This window comes from Styela clava, chromosome 13, assembly GCF_964204865.1.
Source record: "Styela clava chromosome 13, kaStyClav1.hap1.2, whole genome shotgun sequence".
Classification (NCBI taxonomy): domain Eukaryota; kingdom Metazoa; phylum Chordata; class Ascidiacea; order Stolidobranchia; family Styelidae; genus Styela; species Styela clava.
The window spans coordinates 17,903,662-17,923,894 of NC_135262.1; the positions used below are offsets into that span (position 1 = coordinate 17,903,662).

Sequence of the window (20,233 nt, forward strand, 5' to 3'; positions counted from 1 at the left end):
GTCCTTATTCGTAATTTTAACGTTTCCAGAGTCCGTTACCATAGTTCAACAGTTTTCAATTGAGATTATTGTCTTTTCATATTGTTTCTGATTATATCGGCTTGTCAGCAATTTGCTACTTTAATCGTTGTTCCGGGCAATTTGAATCTCCCCGACGTTCGTAAGTTGGTCGAATTTGATTTTCGCACGTTTAGTATAGACGGTTTCTCGGCAATTGTTGAAAGCTTTCGCTTGGTCAGCTTTTTCGTTGATTCCGTCCAATTGTTGCCAGTCCTGATTGTTGTCCGTACTTGTGGTTGAACCCTGTTGATCTGCTCCGTTTCAGAAGGTTAATTCAAGTCGGCTTTGTCACCATTTATAGCATGTATTATTGGTAAATGAATGTGATGTTACCGTATATTGCTATTTCGTAGATTGTCTCTGACTTGCAAGTCACCCGTTCACTCTTCAGCTTCAACGCCCACGTGAATGAAGATGCGTTAAAAATCTCTATTTGTTTTTATTTGTAAATTTCCACAACACACAGAATACAAATCTTAAAACATTTATCCACACTCGCTTTGAATGGTTTACATCGTCTTCTTTCTATCGAAAGATATCGGAGTCGTATTTATACGTTGATCATAAATCCAATTAAATGCTGTAAACGTGAGCTCGTGATTCACGTTATAAACAGAAACTCCTATTATCTCAATAAGGGTAATTATGTACATCGTACGGATGGGAACTTAGATATAATTATTTCAATCAGTGACAAAGGTCTTGAGAATATAGATTTTAATTTGATAATGACTGGGTGGAACATGTTATGTTCTTAAAACTGGTGTAATTTGATTCCTACGAAAGTCTTTGTTCGAATTTTGGGGAAAATTAACTTTGTTTTCATATTTTTAACATGAAATGGGGTACATTTGGGGGTTAGTTGCTATAGATGTAGCTTTTATTCAACGACTAAGAAATTTCCTTGCGGCACACATCTTACTACCAAAATGGTTTGAAAAACGTCTGTCAAGTGTCCCACTGTACCCCACTTGTGGGGCAAATTCGGACAGACCCTGGGGCACAATGGGTCAGTCTGTCAAAATTTAAGTATGCCCTTAAAAATAAGCAGTTAACCAGCATAATCGTCTAAAGAACAGGGAGACTGCAAATTTGAAGATTTAATATTCTTAAAATCAATGTTCAACTGAAATAGTTCAGATATTTTGACAAAAAATTTCGCAAACAAATTTGATTATTTCCTTCCTCGAATCTAAATCTGGAAATATTATTGATTCTCGAATATATTCCATATTGGGCCATGGGTCGAAAGAAACCATATTATTACACAAAATATAACGCATCTCTAAATCTCTAAGCACTTATTGTATCAAACACTCTCGAATTGTGCCTTGTAGGGCATGTCCCACTGAACCCCGGTCCATTGTTCCTCATAGGAAACAAATATTTTCAGACCGTCTCACGGCGAAATTCGGAAGGCACATCCACTCGCCAACGTTATGAATATTTTACAGTGGAGTAAAGCTGAAAAATATCAGACGGTGGTTTGTCTTGTTGGAAATGCTAAAGTAGAAAAAAGAAAAAATTGGATTGGTGAAATTTTAGTTTCAACCTCCCAAAACCAATTTCACCTCATAGCTTGCGCCGCTTTACCCGTCCGTTGCCCGTTTGCGGGGACGTTGTAACTGACCGAAGGGCGGATTGAAACTTCGAACCGCGGACAGGATTGCGGAATGCGGATATAGTACGAGTGTGAAAGCTGATTTTCCACTGTGCCCCATGTCCCAACGTGCCCCACCTTCCCCTACTTTTACTTTCTGACCAGAATTTGATTCACGTTTAATAGGCTACTTTAGATTTCAAAAAATCCAACATATATATATATATATACCTAATGCAAAAGCAAATAATAAAACTGCATCCATTGAATAGAGCCACATTAAATATGATGACATATTAACACAGATGCTGTGTTGTTCAAAATGTGCTTTATTTTACATTTCTGATATCCCGAATATGTTTTTCAGTTTGGATGTAAGCAAATGTGATGTAACAAAATGCGAGGCCGCAAACCTATCCTCATCTCCGAATATCGGACTACTACCAAATTGATTATTATATATGTAATGGACGCAGGTCGCATTTTGGTAGTTCTTGTTTATTTCTTTATCGTATTCGAGAGAGTGGGAATAGTAGCTATGTCGCAATATGTTTGTCTTGCACGCTATTGGCTGAGGCAATCGACCGACGACGACTCTTGTTCTATAGTTAGTTTCTTGTATTGCTCTCGGTTCTGCGTGAGCGGAGACGAGCTGTGATGGTGCAATCTGCAGTCATATGCTTTGCCGGTGTTTTAGGATTTAGTTGAGTGTGTTTTGTAGTTAGTAGATTTTGCTATGTTTATAATGTAGCTAGGGAATCATTATGTTAGGATATAGGATAGTCAGGGATTTATTGTGTATTAATGTTTACTAATTATTCTGTATTTTATTTAGTTATTTAATCCCGGAATCTATCAATATTTGTAATCAAACTCAGACTCTGACACAAACCCAGTGCTCAGTGTGTTAATCACAAACTCATACAAACTCTGTGCGTGTATTATTGAAATTCAAACTTTAGTTGATCCACAAACTCTATGTGCATTGTGAATGCTATTGCCGTATTCTGTCGTGATTTCAAGCGGAATATTACAACAAAGTTCTTCCAATTCGTGTGATCTTCTGAGGTGTTGGGTTCAAAAGTTCAAGACTGTGAGTGGGGACTTAATGTTACGAGTTTGCATTGCAAATTGTAGGAGAACCGGGACGTGGTACTTGACAGTGGTTGGGTATAAACGTAGCGCAGTTTGAGTATCCAATTCCGGGCGTTACACAATTACAAATAAAGATTCGTCTCCTACGTTTTACGTAGAGAATTTCAAATACATAGTTATTCTACAATTTCGAAGAATAATTGCATTCTATCGTGGACAATTTCATAACGGAATAAAGCTATTCATATTGCGAGATGTCTGATGAAGATGGTATTGTTTCTGAACTGCGAATGAAAAAGAAAAGATCTCGTGCGGGATATGAAAGCCACTTTACAAAGCTTCTGAAAACCATTGAGGATCTAATGCTGGACCCACAGAAATACAAAGAGGTTGTGGGTGCAAAAGAAGCTGTGGATGCTGCATTTGAGAACTGTATTAATGCTTGTGAAGACTTTCGAAATTCTGTCAATACCGGTCTGGAGATGGACAAGCTTGAGTTTGAAGAAGCGACTGTAAAGTGTGATGAAATTTTCAGAAAGAAAGCGGTATGTGATAAATTATATGGGGAATATTTGCAGCGATACAATGCTGCCGCCAGCAAAAATAACTCTGTGTCTAGTAAATCAAGAAAAACAAGTGTTGCTTCTCATAGAAGTAAATCTTCAAATAAATCATCTGTGAGATCATCAGTAGCTGCCAGAGCTCGTTTGGATGCCAAGCTAGCTGATCTTCAAGCTAAACGTGAACGTGAACAAGCTACTTTGGAAAAGGAGAAATTGAACATTGAAAAAAGAGCTTTGGATGCGGAATATCTTGCAGATGAAGCGAAATTGATAGCTGAGAGTTTCGAAGAAACTGAAGGATCTATCATGAGTTCTAATTTGGATAGCAATCAATTGGAGTATACAAGTTGTGCCTCTGAAAACTTGGTCAGTGGGATAGAGCCATTGACAAAACCTAAATTTGTGAACATTTATGATCCTAAATCTAATGTGCCTTTTGTAAAGACTGAACCCTCATCATTTGAGTTGCAGCCGATTCCTGAAAGAAAAATAGAGAACATTCCTATATCAAGTCCTGCTGTGGTTTCCCCTGTAAAGACAAACTTTTCTGATGTTCGTGTGCCATTGATGACGTCAACATTGACTAATGCTATAAACATGTCTAATCCTGGACTGCAGAGATCGTCCGAAGTTCCTGTCACATCGTTTGTACAATCTGGACATTGTGTTTACAATCCGGTAATGAGTGGCATGCCGGTGTCGAGTTATGCCCCGGCCACAGGTGGTGTGTCGGTGGCGAGCCAATTCCCAGTCACGAGTGGCGTGTCTGGAATGGGTGAATATCATCGTGTGAGCAGTGTTCCTGTCCAGAATGTCTACGGTTCGAGTGTAGCAGTGACATCTTTGAGCTCTCCTGCAATTCCTGTGTATCCGGTGGTTCCTACATGTCCAGCATCAATGGGTGAACATCTGAAAGTTGATCTACCTGAGTTCGATGGTGATCCACTGAGGTATCCAGAGTTTCTGAGTGAATTTACAGCAGCAGTGGATGTGGAAAATATTCCAGCAAATCGTAAGCTTATTATTCTTTTAAAATGTACGAAGGGCATTGCCAGAGAGGCAATTCGGTCATGTGTAATTACTAAACCATGGGAAAGGGGTTACAAGCGGGCCCTAGACATTCTCAATGAGAGGTTTGGCAAAAAACATATGATTATAGATTCCTTTATGAAAGAATTGATTGAAGGAAAACCTCTTCGTGATAATAACTCTGCTGACTTGCATAAGTTAGTAACATTAATGGATAATTGTGAGATTGTTTTTGACCAATGGGATTGTATGGATAATCTTAATAATAGTGTTAATTTGAAAAAGATTTTTTCCAGGTTGCCTGAAGATTTGCAGTCTGGCTATGCTAAGATTGCAAGCGGCATTTATGAGGTGGGGAGGGAACCAATGTTTTCCGATTTAAAGGATTATGTTATGCAAATTGCTCGTGGTGCTTCTACCATGTATGGGGAGATTGTCTGTTCGAATAGGGAACAGAAAAAGTCGAGAAGTCCTAAACGAGGGACTGTTCCCAAGACTAGGGATAGGGTGTCCTCCTTTGTGACCGATTCCAATGCTATACCTAGTAGGGGGGCCATTGCAAAGTTTGATTGTCCTTTTTGTGGGTCAGGTAATCAACATCCATTATGGAAATGCCTGAAGTTTAAGAAAATGACTCCTAAAGAAAGATCATTGTGGGTGGGCAGAAATGAATTGTGTTATAATTGCCTTTTGAGTGGTCACAAAGCAAATGAGTGTACCCGCAATGTGTTATGCAATGTTGATGGATGTGGCAAAAAGCACAATGTGCTGCTGCATTTCCCACCTCGGCAAAAGCCGGGTGGTTCTACTAATCCTGTAAGTTCTTGTTCAGGAAAAGAGACGAGTGCTCCGGTCAGTGGGGCCGGTGAGAAAGCTACATGTGGAGCAACTTCCTGTAGCGTGGAGGCTACGGGAGGGGTTGGGAATGTTAGACTCAAAGTGTTGCCAGTCACGGTCAGGGGTAAGGCCATAGGAGGTAGGGAGATATCAACCTATGCCCTGTTAGACCCGGGATCTACGGTGTCCCTTTGTACTAGTGGGCTCATGAGGGAGCTAGGTATAAGTGGGGTTAAAACCAATTTTTCTGTGCAGACTGTGACTGGTCATAAAATCCAAGAGGGGTTTGAGGTAGCGTTGACTGCAACGGGTGCAGGCAACTCCCTAGTGCTGGATAGAGTTCTAACTGTTGAGCGTTTGCCAAACTTAAAATCGAGTATTCCCAGTGTGCGTGATACTGAATTGTATTCACATTTTTCCCATGTTGATATTTCTGATAATACGGATAGGGAGGTCAAGCTTCTTATAGGCTCAAATGTCCCAGATGCCCATGATGTGTTAGAGGTTAAACGCGGGAAAAGGGGACAGCCCAGAGCGGTGAAAACCTTGTTGGGGTGGACACTGTTTGGCCCAGAGAGTGTTTCTAATTGTGATAATAATTTTGTGAATTTTATTCATTGTGATGATAATATTTTACATCGCCAATTGTGTCAAATTTATGAGCATGATTTTAATGATAATGCATGTGAATCTGCATCCTCACTGTCTGTTGAAGACAAGCGGGCATTGTCTATCATGGAAAAAACTGTTTGTAAAGTTAATGGACATTATGAAGTGGGACTCCCATGGAAGAATAAAGAGGTAAAACTTCCTAATAATCGTACCATGGTTGAGAAACAATTAATGTACCAAAGGAGAAAATTTATTCGAGACCCAGAATTGTTTGAGTGTTATAAGAGCGTGATAAATGATTACTTGGACAATGGGTATGCGAGAAAAATACCTAATGATGAATTGGTGACTAGTGACAAAACTTTTTATTTGGGGCATCATAGTACGAAACAATCAAAATTCCGTGTAGTTTTCAATGGGGCCGGAACTTTTCGTGGGGTTTCCTTAAACGATAATTTATTACAAGGACCAGATTATGCGAATAATTTGGCTGGAGTTCTCTTGAGATTTCGACAAGAAAGAATTGGTGTGATGGCAGATATCAAGGCTATGTTCCATCAGGTGAGAGTGAGGCCAGAAGATTGTGACTCGCTTCGGTTTTTGTGGTGGCCGAATGATGATTTGTCATCTCAAGCAAGTGACTATTCCATGTTGGTACACATATTTGGAAGCCGTTCAAGTCCATCAGTTGCAGGTTTCGCCTTGAGGAAATGTGCTTCAGATAATGAGCCGGGTGTTGAACAATCGGTAGTTGATACTGTGCTGAAGAATTTTTATGTTGACGATTTGTTGAAATCCTTAGCAAAGAGTGGTGACGCTATAAACTTGGTTAAGCAATTGTCTGTTCTACTGGAAAGTGGTGGATTCCATCTGACGAAATTTATCAGCAATTGTCGAGAGGTGCTTGAGCAAATTCCAGAAAGTGAGCGAGCAAAGACTTTGGTGAATTTGGATCTTGATAATCTACCGGTGGAACGAGCCCTGGGGTTATATTGGGATACTGATTTGGATAAATTCGTGACCAAGGTGAATGTGAAAGACAAACCAACTACAAGACGGGGTATGCTTTCTACCATGAGCCAGATATTTGATCCGATTGGATTTCTGCAGCCATTTATTTTGCCTATGAAGAAAATTCTGCAGAAATTATGTACACAAGATTTGGGGTGGGACGATGAAATTCCTGATGGTGAAAAGGCTTGCTGGATGAACTGGTTGCAAGATTTACCGCATCTGGAAAGTGTTTCTATTCCTCGTTGTTTGAAATCATCAGATATGAATGACCCTAGTGAAATTCAAATGCATATTTTTTGTGATGCAAGTGAAACCGGATATGGATGTGCATGCTATATGCGAATGTTGAACAAGTCTGATGGAACCGTGCATTGCAGTTTTGTTATGGGAAAGTCAAGAGTGACACCTTCAAAACCAGTGACTATACCAAGGCTAGAGTTGACTGCGGCAGTAGTAGCAGTGAAGTTGGGTCAGTTTGTGAAGACTCAGCTGGAGTACAAAATTGATAGAGTAATTTATTGGACCGACTCAATGTCAGTGTTGCAGTATATCACTAATACGACAAGACGCTTTCATACTTTTGTGGCGAATCGTCTTGCTGTTATTCATGAGGGATCAGAGCCTTCGCAGTGGAGACATATTGACACGAAATGTAACCCGGCTGATATTGCATCTCGAGGTTTGAAACCGTATCAGTTGGACAAGGCAAAGATTTGGTTTGAGGGACCTGTTTTTTTGATGAGAGAAGAAAGCCTATGGCCAAAATCAAAACCTATTCGTGGCATATTAAATAATGACCCTGAATTGAAGCAAGATTTATCTGTGTATTGTGTCAGAGATAACTTGAAGGAAAATCCAATCAAGCATTTGCTTTCGAGATACTCTACTTTGGAGAAACTTCAGAGATCGACAGCTTGGCTTTTGAGATATCGATCTTATCTCAGATGGAAGGTGGCTAAATCTCGAGGTGATGGAGATGTCGGTCAGCTGAAAACAGGACATTTTGAGATTTGTGAATTACACTGTGCAATTGATTGCATAGTAAGATTTGTGCAAAGAGAGCAGTTTGGAAAACAAATCGATGCTTTGCATAATCATTCATCTTTGGAAGAAAAGATTGTCAGGACGCCAAAGAAGTCATTATCAAGAAATGAGCAGATGAGATCAATACAGAAACTGAATCCTATTGTTGTGGATGGGATCTTGAGAGTTGGTGGTCGTCTTGATCGTTCACATTTGCCATTGGAAAGTAGATATCCAGTAATTTTGCCGAGTGATAGTTATGTTACTAATTTGGTGATTGACATGTATCATGAAAGAGAAGGTCACAGTGGTACTTTGCATGTTTTATCTGCAATTCGTGAGAAATTTTGGATTATTAAGGGACATGCAACTGTGCGTCGAAGATTGAGCAAATGTTTTACTTGCTGTCGATGGAACTCTAAGGTGGGGGAGCAAGTGATGGCACCGTTACCAAAGGTTCGAGTGACACCTAGTGATCATGCCTTTATGGAAACTGCCTGTGATTAATTTGGACCAATATTAGTGAAGAGAGGCAGGAGTGAGGAGAAAAGATATGGATGTATGTTCAGTTGTATGGCCACACGAGCGGTTCATATCGAGATTGCTAAGTCACTGGATACTTCATCGTTCATAAATGTGTTTCAGAGATTTATAAACAGACGTGGACGACCAAGGAAAATGTACAGTGATAATGGAACAAACTTCATTGGTGCTGAGAGAGAACTTCGTGAAGGGATTCAAAATTGGAATCAAAATCAAATTTCTAAAGTTATGCAACAGCAAAACATTGAATGGTGTTTTTCTGTACCTTTGGCTTCACATACAAATGGAGCATGGGAAAGAATGATAAGATCTTCTCGAAAATTGATGAGAGCAATTGCTGGGGAGAGATTATTAGATGATGATGCTCTGCATACATTTACAACACAGTGTGAAAGCATTTTAAATGGGAGACCAATTTGTCCGATTGGAGATAGCCCGGATGATCTCGCAACTTTGAGTCCTAATATGTTGTTACTTGGTAGGCCTAATCCGAATCTACCTCCTGATCAATTCATGAAAGCAGATGGATATAAGAAGTCGTGGCGCCAGGTACAATTAATGACAGATTGTTTCTGGAAGAGGTGGTTGAAAGAATATTTGCCAACATTGCAGTTGAGGCAAAAGTGGCACAAGCCTGTGAGAAACTTTGCCATTGGAGATATTGTTCTCATTGTGGATGAAAAGACTAAGAGAGGATTCTGGCCGAAAGGGTTAATCGAGGAAGTATTTCCTGATTCAGATGGGCATGTCCGCAGTGTACGTGTGAGGACTGCGGATTCTTGTTACATGCGAGACATTCGTAAATTGTGTTTGTTAGAGGGAGTTGTGTAATTTTTGTATATATTGTTTTTCATGTTTTCATTTCGTGAAAATGAGACATGCGTCCTTTTGGTGGTCGGTAATAACCGTGGGATGTAGACGGTTCTTAGGGGCCGGTGTAATGGACGCAGGTCGCATTTTGGTAGTTCTTGTTTATTTCTTTATCGTATTCGAGAGAGTGGGAATAGTAGCTATGTCGCAATATGTTTGTCTTGCACGCTATTGGCTGAGGCAATCGACCGACGACGACTCTTGTTCTATAGTTAGTTTCTTGTATTGCTCTCGGTTCTGCGTGAGCGGAGACGAGCTGTGATGGTGCAATCTGCAGTCATATGCTTTGCCGGTGTTTTAGGATTTAGTTGAGTGTGTTTTGTAGTTAGTAGATTTTGCTATGTTTATAATGTAGCTAGGGAATCATTATGTTAGGATATAGGATAGTCAGGGATTTATTGTGTATTAATGTTTACTAATTATTCTGTATTTTATTTAGTTATTTAATCCCGGAATCTATCAATATTTGTAATCAAACTCAGACTCTGACACAAACCCAGTGCTCAGTGTGTTAATCACAAACTCATACAAACTCTGTGCGTGTATTATTGAAATTCAAACTTTAGTTGATCCACAAACTCTATGTGCATTGTGAATGCTATTGCCGTATTCTGTCGTGATTTCAAGCGGAATATTACAACAAAGTTCTTCCAATTCGTGTGATCTTCTGAGGTGTTGGGTTCAAAAGTTCAAGACTGTGAGTGGGGACTTAATGTTACGAGTTTGCATTGCAAATTGTAGGAGAACCGGGACGTGGTACTTGACAGTGGTTGGGTATAAACGTAGCGCAGTTTGAGTATCCAATTCCGGGCGTTACAATATATATATATAGTATAGAACTTATTTTGTTAAATATTCAAAAATTTTCAACGATTTTCCGCCACTCATTCCACCGGGCTAGATGTCGCCTTCCTAAGTTAAAATACCGCTGACACACATGCAGGGGCGTGTAAAACTTTTCTGCTGCCCGGACGAGTTTCTGATAATGATGCCTCTTATACTATAGGTAACTTCAAGGAAAATTCGGGGTATGATCAAATTATAGATGTTTTGTATATTGAGAAAAAATAAATTAAAAGGTAAATGAGAGTGAAATGTTTGTATTATTAATATATATTTAAATTATCAAACTAAGCAACAAACCCACCCCTTCAACGTGCTGCCCCAGTGTCGTAAGCATGCCCTTGCTCATATGACATGCGCGAACCTCGCCTAACAAAGCGCACATTTTAATTAATGTACCGGATAATTAACAAATACTTATCAACTGAATCATTAACAAATATTTAAAGCCACGAGTGTGAAAACGGAGTGATGACTGGAGGTAGGTCATCGGTGTGATCATACATACGCACAAATGTGGAAAGTTGGTATAACTTAGTTTGAAAGTTTTACAGCCGATTGTGAAGCGTATTCAAGCCATCCGGTAACGATTCAGCCGCTGATATATGAAATCATTTATACAAAGTCTAAACTAGTGATCACTGATCGCCGAACTGCTGCTCGTGAACAAATGTTTTGTGGCCATACACCGACCTCAAACCTGCACAAAACAAAAATTGCTCATAAATTTATCACCTGTGTCTGTGCACTTTATTTATATTGTAACAATGGGTGTTATACGGCGTTTGTTGTGAATAAGCATAGTAAGCACATGTCCGTTATTATATTTCGGTTACCCGCCTACTGCAAGTTGTAAATATCAGTTTAGTTCACTTTTTAAAATTAGCCTTAGAATATCTAGGGAACTCAAGAAAGTTGGCGACGAGCGTCAAACGTTTCAAAGTGCTTGGATGGAAAAGTATCCCCGTTGAGCACTATTTCAAACCAGTTGCGAGATCGCCATAAAGTTTCCAGGTCTAACTCTAATAAACTAATCAGAAAGCAGATATACGTCATTAATATACTTTTCCTGCGCAGGAGAAATGATACGTGCGAAAGTAGATGAATACCAGCCACAGATCCCTGCATGAATAAATGATGGTATAATTTACTGAATGCGCGACCAAGGCAACGATATTTATATGGCAATGGGAGAAAGCGTATGCGGTCATCTAATTCTAACTGTCTACGACGTATACAAGCGCTGTTTGTCGCAGTTAAAAATTTAACCACGTTATATCGACTGAAGAATTAAGTAATACGGTACGAGAAAAGGGTTTTCCCACTCTGAATAAATAGATCATGATCATCTATTTTTTTTATCAGTCCAAGTACATGTTGAATGTTCTACTCTGAGAAAAAGTATTAACTACATCGTTTCCCATGTGCCTGATATAGTTTTACAGAATTTGAACGCATGGTGCATGCAAATTCCCCAAACTAAAATTTTGCATAAAATAAATGGGTCAGTGGTAAGATGTTTCTCGTTACTGAAGGCTGAAAGGTATCTCAGATGAAAATCTTCTACTGCTTCCTAATTCCATACAAAATGCTGATACCATAGATTTAAAATAAAACGTTGTAATTTGCAAAAAAACAGTAAGTATGGTAATAACTTTAAGTTAACATATCTTCATGTACGATGAGTCTGTCACCTATTTAAAATGGCCTAATAGCAGTGCATGGAAAATTAAGACTATGTTAGATGACTACTATATTCTATAACAGAATTGAAACAGAGGTTCGTGTTTCCCACTTTTACAGACAGACAAAAATGTTCAGAGACCCTGCACATTTGAAGGGAAAGATTATCAATAAATTGAACCGAATCCCATATTCCCATTGTATGTTAAAATTTCAAAATAGTATCAATAGCTGATAAGAATGAACCTAATAACATCCAGAGCAAATAATATTAGTTAGACATGTACAATCTTTGTGACGACTGTTCTTGCAAAAAAACGACAGGCACAATAAGTAAGATGACAGTTTATAGAGATTGGAAAGGTAAACATGGTAAAAAGAAAGTGATTTGGGCCTCATTCAATATTGCTTTATGATGTAGTTACCAGGAGCAAACATAAACCAGGTTTGAGCAGCAAGCAAACTCCTATGTTGTCTCAGTGGCTCACCCTATGTAATATCCAGGTTTGGCCAGACATTGAAGAGCAAGTTACTTGTGAAGCATACAAACTACAACATCCAATAATATTTTAATAAACAAACCAATGTCAAATAGATAAAAATATAACTTAAAATAAAAAGTATACCTTAAAATAACAGCATAAGCTAAGCATAGAATGATATTGTTCTTTGTGATTACTTAACATATAAAAATACTCTGATAAGTAAAACTGGAACCACCTGCAAAAACCTTGCATTCAAAGAACAATACTGATAAATACATAAGTAGTTGCAAAGGACGGCTAATTGCAATAAGCATTTTACAGAATAATATGTTGACCAATATAAGCAACAATGATGCACAGAGTTGCGCAATCAAAAAATGTTTGATTTATTAAAAGACGACCCAATGTGAACATTGAACGCTTACAGTCTCACCAACTGAACAAACAATACATTAAGTAAAGCACTTTTTGTCTAAAATAATAATTGTTTCAAGGGTGTACCATATATATCCAGGATGCCACAATAACTAGCCAAACTAAATAGAGACTTCTCAATACACCAAGCAAATGCATGTGTGAATGACAGGCACCCTACATGTGTGAAATACTGAAGCAAACAAAGTACAATTCTTTACTTATGGAAATATGACTGAATAAAGCATTTATGACAGATAATACGTAATCTTTAACTTTTTATTGTTCTCTCTTTGATGATATGATGTCATTGTTAAACCAACCTAACAGCCATATTACACATCTACCTTAACACTTTTCACTCCAGGTATCGCATTTTATTTGGATCTGTTTGCATTTTTGGCATTCAGCCCATTTTTGCTGTTAGTTGTTATTTTGAAGCAATATAGCAGAAGAATGATGGAAATATATTAAACACTAATTTTCATTGATGTTGTAATTGCATTCTTTGAGTTCGATATCCCAGCAGTACCATTGCTGCAAAAAAAGAATCATATTATAGGGTTGTTATATATTTACTGAACACGGCGGTATTCATAAAAATTTTCACCTTTCAGTGCTAGGTAAGAATAGTTACAATTCATGATTGAAATATTGCCTTACGACATTTAGAATTGAACAATCATTCATTGATTGCAAAGACTATGAATCATATTGAAATCAACATATTTCATACCTATCCATAATGATTTTTAATCAGAATGGTTTAAGACTGATAATAAAAAGAACCCATATCGTATCACAATATATCAACAGCACAAAATAATCGCAAAGATCTAACTATATTATATGCATAATGAACAAATCTAAAATGATGGTTATACAGGTATTCATACAATAAATTTACTCTAGTATAACAACGATAATTGGCAACCTTGGGAAATGATTTAGAGTCAAAGTTGAGAAGTATTCATTATGAGTGATTACGATCTTTTCATCAAAAGAGAAATTCAATAAACTACAGATTTTACCTTCTTGTTGCTTGGCGTTCCCAACCTGGAGACTCAAGCTGAGAAACATTTGATTTTGACACTTTCTGTGAAGACGGACTTTCCCGTACAAAATTTCGGCAAGATGAAAGCTTTGTTTCAAGTGCCTGAAAAATGATAGAAAGATAGAAACTGATTAAACTCTAAAAGCAAAAGGCATAATGATGGTAGCATCATTTTAAGGTTACATTTTCTAATTTGGTAGCGTCAAAACATAAAAAAAATTCCGGGAAAAATATTTCTAACATACTGTCAGCATCAATAATTTTTCATCCAAGCGGCTGGTTGTTTTAGTAAATGAAAGAGACAAATCAGAATATATTCTCTAAAACCACATGCCAAGTACATCCATATTCAGTGGACTTACACCAACTTTCCTCAGTAATTCACCCACAATATTTAATGCTGAAACACGAGCAGATGGAGTTAGAGGAGCAGGTTTAGGCGTTGAACTTTGAGGTAGAATTCCTAAAAATAAAAATAAGTCAAAGAATAGAATATACACTGATCATATAACAGCAAATCACCATGAATTGAAATAGCATGCTTATTTTCAAGTTGTTAATTAGCAACAACAGAAGATTGTTCATAATTCTCAAGCACTATGCAAACCTCAAATAATGATAAAAACAAACTTTTTTGCAAATAAGTTTCAATGATGTTTCAATTCCAAAATTTGAAAATAAAAATAAGGAAGATGAAGAATAATTATAATTTATGAAAACATAGTATACCGTCGAACTATCTTGTTTCAGACACTAATCCAATATTTGAAACAAATTACGAAAAAAAATTTCTAGCATACTAAACTAATCTATTATTAGCAGAGACACCGGTAAATATTTCTATAATTTTTGCAGTGTTTAGAAATTACTTTATAAAAAAAATTGTTTTATTAGTAGAAGCAGTATGTGGATGAAGAAAAGAATCTACGTTTATAGAGATGCGTACTAAGTTTTATGACGATCGACGATGTCATCTTCCCATTGCTCGACTGGGCAAATCGGCCCTTTCTTGAAATGAAGGGTGTCATTCTTCGGTGCAAAAGCAGCACCAATGAACAATGCAAGAATGTACATCGTGAGCTCGTTTACTCCACCCACGTACTGTAATATGATAGATCAACAGATAGGAGGCTTGGCAAAAAGTCATGCACAAAATGTCATCGTAACAAAGTTATTAAAACACATAGGCCTACAGGTGCTACTCCAAAAAAAATTCTTCATACTTGGACAACAATACTTGGCAACATCTGGTAGAATGAACTTTGAAAATAGATGACTTGAAGGCGGAATATTGAGCAAAAATATGCAAATATAAATCTATATAACAAAAATCTAGCATATATACATATATAACATAGCCCCACCTATCATAATAATAAGCACTTCAGCGAAAACATCAACTATACGAGACACTCAAAAACCACTTGGGTTATACAGTCAGTAACTGAACCAACAGAGAGTATGCCACAAATTTAATTTCACTGAGATTCAACGTATACTTGGTATAGCACTGAACAGAATAGATGCCTATATCTGCTGCATTCTGCTTTATGCTACAACTTACAAAATATGATATTTCCTCATTTAAAATCAAAGTTCGACGATTATGTTACCAAAGGTTTATTTGTTGGATAATGACAAATTAATAAAGGACGTTTCATTACCCCTTATCGACAGTCAGGAAAATCTATCAATCATGCTAGATACTACAAATCGAATTATGTACAAAATATAAAAATATGCGCCTGCCACATAGCTTGTAGGAATTTATCTTTGAAGTAGCACCATGAAATATAAAAATTGAGACAAGCCAGGCCATAAATCATTTCTTGTAATCATGCATTCCAAGTAAGAGCATTCAAATATTTACCAATACCGTAAAGCAATCATTTTTAGATTTGTGAAAGGGGGAAAACAAATTAAATTAAATTATCTATAAACAATGTCAAAAAAGTAGGATAAAAGTACATGCTCATGCATGTGAAATCGTCATATATTCCAGAAATTTTCCTTTCAATTAACAACGCAACAGTAATCCTACCGATTAATATATTTAGTGACTTTTGATCATTTTTATTTAACTTTAACCAATTCAATCTACCTTGTTTTCACTATTTACCAAATATCACACACCACAAATAGATTTATTTACCCGAGTCTCTGATAATTCTACTTACAACCCACCACTCACAACTTTCCAGGCACCAATCTATTAGGAATACTAAGCCCTACCTACACCATACACCCTAACATAGAATTACCCATCTACAATGCAAATCAACATTCATTACCATTCTGTTCTCTTGTTGGTGTTGAAGGTTGTGAAATAGTATTTGTTCTTGCAATTGCTGGCGAGGACCCACTTGGTTGACGTGCGAGTGCTGGTAATGCTGATGGCTTACTCGGTGTGCTCTGTGTAGAAAATTAAGTTGTTATTAAATAAAAGTGGATCAATGCAAATTGAGAAAGATTTTGTATAACAAACTATTATGAAAAACAGATTCTAACTTCGATTTCTAAGGATGTAAAGAAAACTGAACAGAGGCATCCATATTATTAATTTAGAATACATATTTTGCAATAACTGTAATTAATATGCAATCGAATACACATACACAACAAAAATCTGATAGTTAGATAAGGCTGCAATTCTCTTGTTCCTCAGTACGCCTATTAGGTTCATAATCATCTGCTGGCATTGCCAAATCTGATTTGATGTAAATAAAAGCTCCTTGCCCCCTACTGTACAAGTAATAAAGCAAATAGCAAAATAATCTTGATAACAATGGGGAAAGGATTTATTACTGAATTAGAAAATTAATAAATATACTTGAATTAATTTGGTGTCATTGTGTTCTGTTGGAACATCTTTTCTTTGTCTTACAGCGAGTTCTTGGCTTAGATCTAAAAGAAATAAATATGCATATTAAGGAAGCCATATATCTACCTAAATAAGGACTTATATTTTTTGATAGAATATTTGATATAGATATGATATCATATCACCTTTTCCAAAAAATGTTCTATCAAGGAAGGACCACAGAAAGACCACCATGAGGACTGGTTTAATATATTATGAATCCTGAAACAAGTATGATTACGATATACTTTTACTGAAACACTATTCTGGAAATGTATCCTGAACTTAATCAATAAATAATGACGTTTGTTATGCTGTATAAGTGTATAGCATTCTAAAATGCATCATTTAATAATACATCTGTGAGGACCAACACAATATATGGTATCGATAAATTCCCTTTGCAATTTCAAAAAATTTTAAAATTTTATGAACACCCTATACATATAGATCACCGTGAATTGCTATTACAGAAGAAAATTCACCATTGTATAGAAGAACCATACTTTCGACCAAATATATACAATGCAATAATATGAGGGAAATAATGACTAAATGATGGATCCATTTATATATACAAAGTGAATTGAAAGTAGATCAGAAATAGCCTCAGGGTTAACATGATATAGTTCATGAGTTTAATGAGGCACTTGCTGATTCACACCTAATAAGTGTAGAGTAGCTATCAGCACTTTGAATAAAGAATAGCTCACAACAAATAAGTGAACATGAAACTGCAAAAAATTAATACTTTCGAAGTATATATATACCAAGTAAATAACCATAAACAATACATACCTCTTGCTTCATCTCTCAAACGTTGAACCGTCACAGCTAATGCTTCTTTTTCATCTAATTCACTTTCCAGAAAAGCGTTCCGCTCCAGTGCATGATTAAGCCGTTGTTCAAAATCTTCTAACGATACAATAGTTGCTCTAGAATAGAAGTGATAAAAAGAGGTTTTTATTTAGACAACGCCCTTTTAAGTGCTACCCAGCAACCACATTGGCCCGTGAAAAGTATTCTAATTTTTTCCATATTTTACTGAGCTATGTATCCCCTAGCACAATGGATCTTAAACTTTCGGCGTGACGGAGCCCGTGAAGGGGTAGACTATTATTTACGGAGCTCCACAATAAATTTTGATTCAAATTACTTTATTTAATTAATGACTCGGATGTATTTACAGTTGTCAGATTTTATTAATGCCATTAATATTATTGCTTCTTTGAACAGTTAGTTAGTTTGAAAAATTAGCCAAGTCAGTATTTTAATAAGTAAATGAATAGCTCACGGAGCTATGTTTTTGAAAGGTCAACACTCAATATTATTTCTAAGAATTTTGATGTAATACAACTTCACTTCTTAGAATGAGATTTGTCTTACCTTTTGGTTCTTTCTAAATCATCGTTGGCTTGTTCTAATTCTCGAATATATTTAATATTTTCTGCTTTTAATGCTGTTTCCATGGCAAGTGCACTTTCCAAGTCAGTTATTTGGCGATGACTTTCTGCTTGGTGCATTTCTAGTTTTTCCTGTTTTGAGAAAATGTTTGCAAGGAAATTTGTAAAAAGCATATTTGGTATATATTATGTAATATGTAAGAAGCATAATATACACAATGATAATTATTAATTTATAATAAACATACCAAACCAATACAATTGCTTAGCGAGGAAGTCCAGAAAAATAACTGTAATCACAATATAGGAATAATATTGAAAAAGCTAATTACTTTCAATGATTCACATTCAAGATTTAATTTCATATTTTTCTGTCTCATATCTTTTAATTCTTTTTCATTCATTTCATTCATGGCTTCAAGTTCTTTTTCTAGTTCCTTGCTTGACTCTGTAAATTCTGCCATTTCATCTTGAACTTCTCCTACACTGAAGATATAAAAAATAATAATACTTAAATTTTATAATGCATAAAAATGTTTATCCAGAAATATTTTCAGATATTTATTTTGTATAAAGTACTTTATTATATATGACATATGTATATATAAATATACTGCTGGTATTGCAACAGGCCTACTTAAAATGCAGTGGTTCAATATACAGTGTCTTTTCACCAGACAAACCATTAGCTTTTGATGTAGCTAAGATTTCAGAACTCCATAAAACTTACATCTTTTTATATTGATGAGCCTGATTTTTCCAATATTGTAATTCCTGTTCAGGGTCAGTAAAATTTGTTTTAAATTCCTCGCAATCCGACATTATGCCGTTGTTAACTTTCATTAAAATATTAGAAAATGTTTTCTATTATGAATATATAATTTTAATAACAATACACCTGCAAGATATGAATAAAAGGAAATATTTAAAAAAATTGTCATTTTAACTAAACAGCTAAAGACCAGGCGATCAAAATGTTATGCAATTGGCAATTGCCCATATTTCAAACAGTCTAATCCCCAATAATTACAATCATGCTGAAATCATAGCAAAAATACTTCTTTATTTAGCATCCTCAAAATCCACTTGGCAAATTCTAATAGTTTATGTTGTTGACTTGTTGATAGTGTCAAATACTAAGTTATATATACACACTTGCACAGCAACATTCTTGACAAGATGCTAGTGATTTAGGATAAGACAAATTGTACACAGAATCAAAATAACGATCAGATTTACTCTAATACTTTAGTCCAACAGAAGGATATATCCGTAGTACTAAGCTTGTTATAAAAAAAAAAGGCTTCAATAGTCTAAATATATATTCACTCAATACTAATAAGCATTAGACAGAAGCATCAAACTATAAACTAATCAATAACAGGCTGAATTGATTGAAATAAAAACGGAAGCCTAATTAGGCTTCTAGTCGTGATCAGTCTTGGACTGATGAACATCTATATCATGTAGTAAATATTGATTACACCTACCATACTTATAAAAATAAGATAGAACATTTCAACAGAACGAATAGTCACTTATAGGCAACAATTCTATATGTTAGGCATTAATCAACTTAATTAACATTAGCCTTAGCTGATTCACTGTTACAATAATAGGCATATAAAAGTTTTTAAACAGCAGTTAACCAAATGACAGAATGTACCCAATGAAATGACCAATTTTGCCCAATGTGTTATACCATGAGTGCCATTTTGATAGCAAAAAAATCAATGAATATTTTTGCATGCATTATGCAACAACAAAGTGTAAAATCAGACATAAATATTTCAGTATTGTCTACAATGCCTTTTCTATCATTTTGTATGAATAATCAAATATATTGCAATAACAGCACCACATATTCAAAAATAATATTATTAACAGCGTCAGCATTGATCTTAATAGAATGCAAGAGTTGAATGATTTATGTAGGCCTATAGAATATCTTATAATGAAAGTATAGAGCTGTTAAATGGATACTTTATTAACAAATTTAGCAACCGACGAGTTTTTGAACCGTTTTCATCAGATGTAACAAATATCCACAATGAATATTTTCACAAGACGTTCTTATTTTTCTGAGAGTCGTAATCAATATGGAAGTTCATTATTAATAATACTAAATGGTTACAAAATCAGCGTTCTATACCTGTACCATTTTAAGCATTTCACTATACTATACCGATGTGCCTATCCCTATTACAGCTACAATGGACAAAAGATGACCTGACCCCATGGCTAG

The 20,233-nt window shown here is 36.0% G+C and overlaps 3 protein-coding genes across 3 annotated transcripts; 2 read left to right on the forward strand and 1 right to left on the reverse strand.

Annotated features, from left to right (window-relative positions):
- The first annotated feature begins 2,118 nt into the window (after nucleotides 1-2,118).
- Nucleotides 2,119-9,673, forward strand: LOC144431182 (uncharacterized). Its single transcript, XM_078119001.1, has one exon. It carries the CDS (start codon nucleotides 3,010-3,012, stop codon nucleotides 8,338-8,340), a length of 5,331 nt encoding a protein of 1,776 aa, XP_077975127.1. The 5' UTR covers nucleotides 2,119-3,009; the 3' UTR covers nucleotides 8,341-9,673.
- Nucleotides 8,407-9,207, forward strand: LOC144431220 (uncharacterized). The gene has a single exon (XM_078119055.1). It carries the CDS (start codon nucleotides 8,407-8,409, stop codon nucleotides 9,205-9,207), a length of 801 nt encoding a protein of 266 aa, XP_077975181.1.
- A 2,020-nt stretch (nucleotides 9,674-11,693) lies between the features above and the next one.
- LOC120332376 (nuclear distribution protein nudE-like 1) lies at nucleotides 11,694-18,883 on the reverse strand. The gene is made up of 9 exons (XM_039399610.2): nucleotides 18,719-18,883; nucleotides 18,321-18,474; nucleotides 17,972-18,120; nucleotides 17,384-17,520; nucleotides 16,556-16,629; nucleotides 16,017-16,137; nucleotides 14,088-14,188; nucleotides 13,703-13,827; nucleotides 11,694-13,208 (listed from the first exon to the last, which is right to left on the reverse strand). The coding sequence occupies exons 1-9, from the start codon at nucleotides 18,829-18,831 to the stop codon at nucleotides 13,142-13,144; spliced, it is 1,041 nt and encodes a 346-aa protein (XP_039255544.1). The 5' UTR covers nucleotides 18,832-18,883; the 3' UTR covers nucleotides 11,694-13,141.
- Between the last annotated feature and the right edge of the window lie 1,350 nt (nucleotides 18,884-20,233).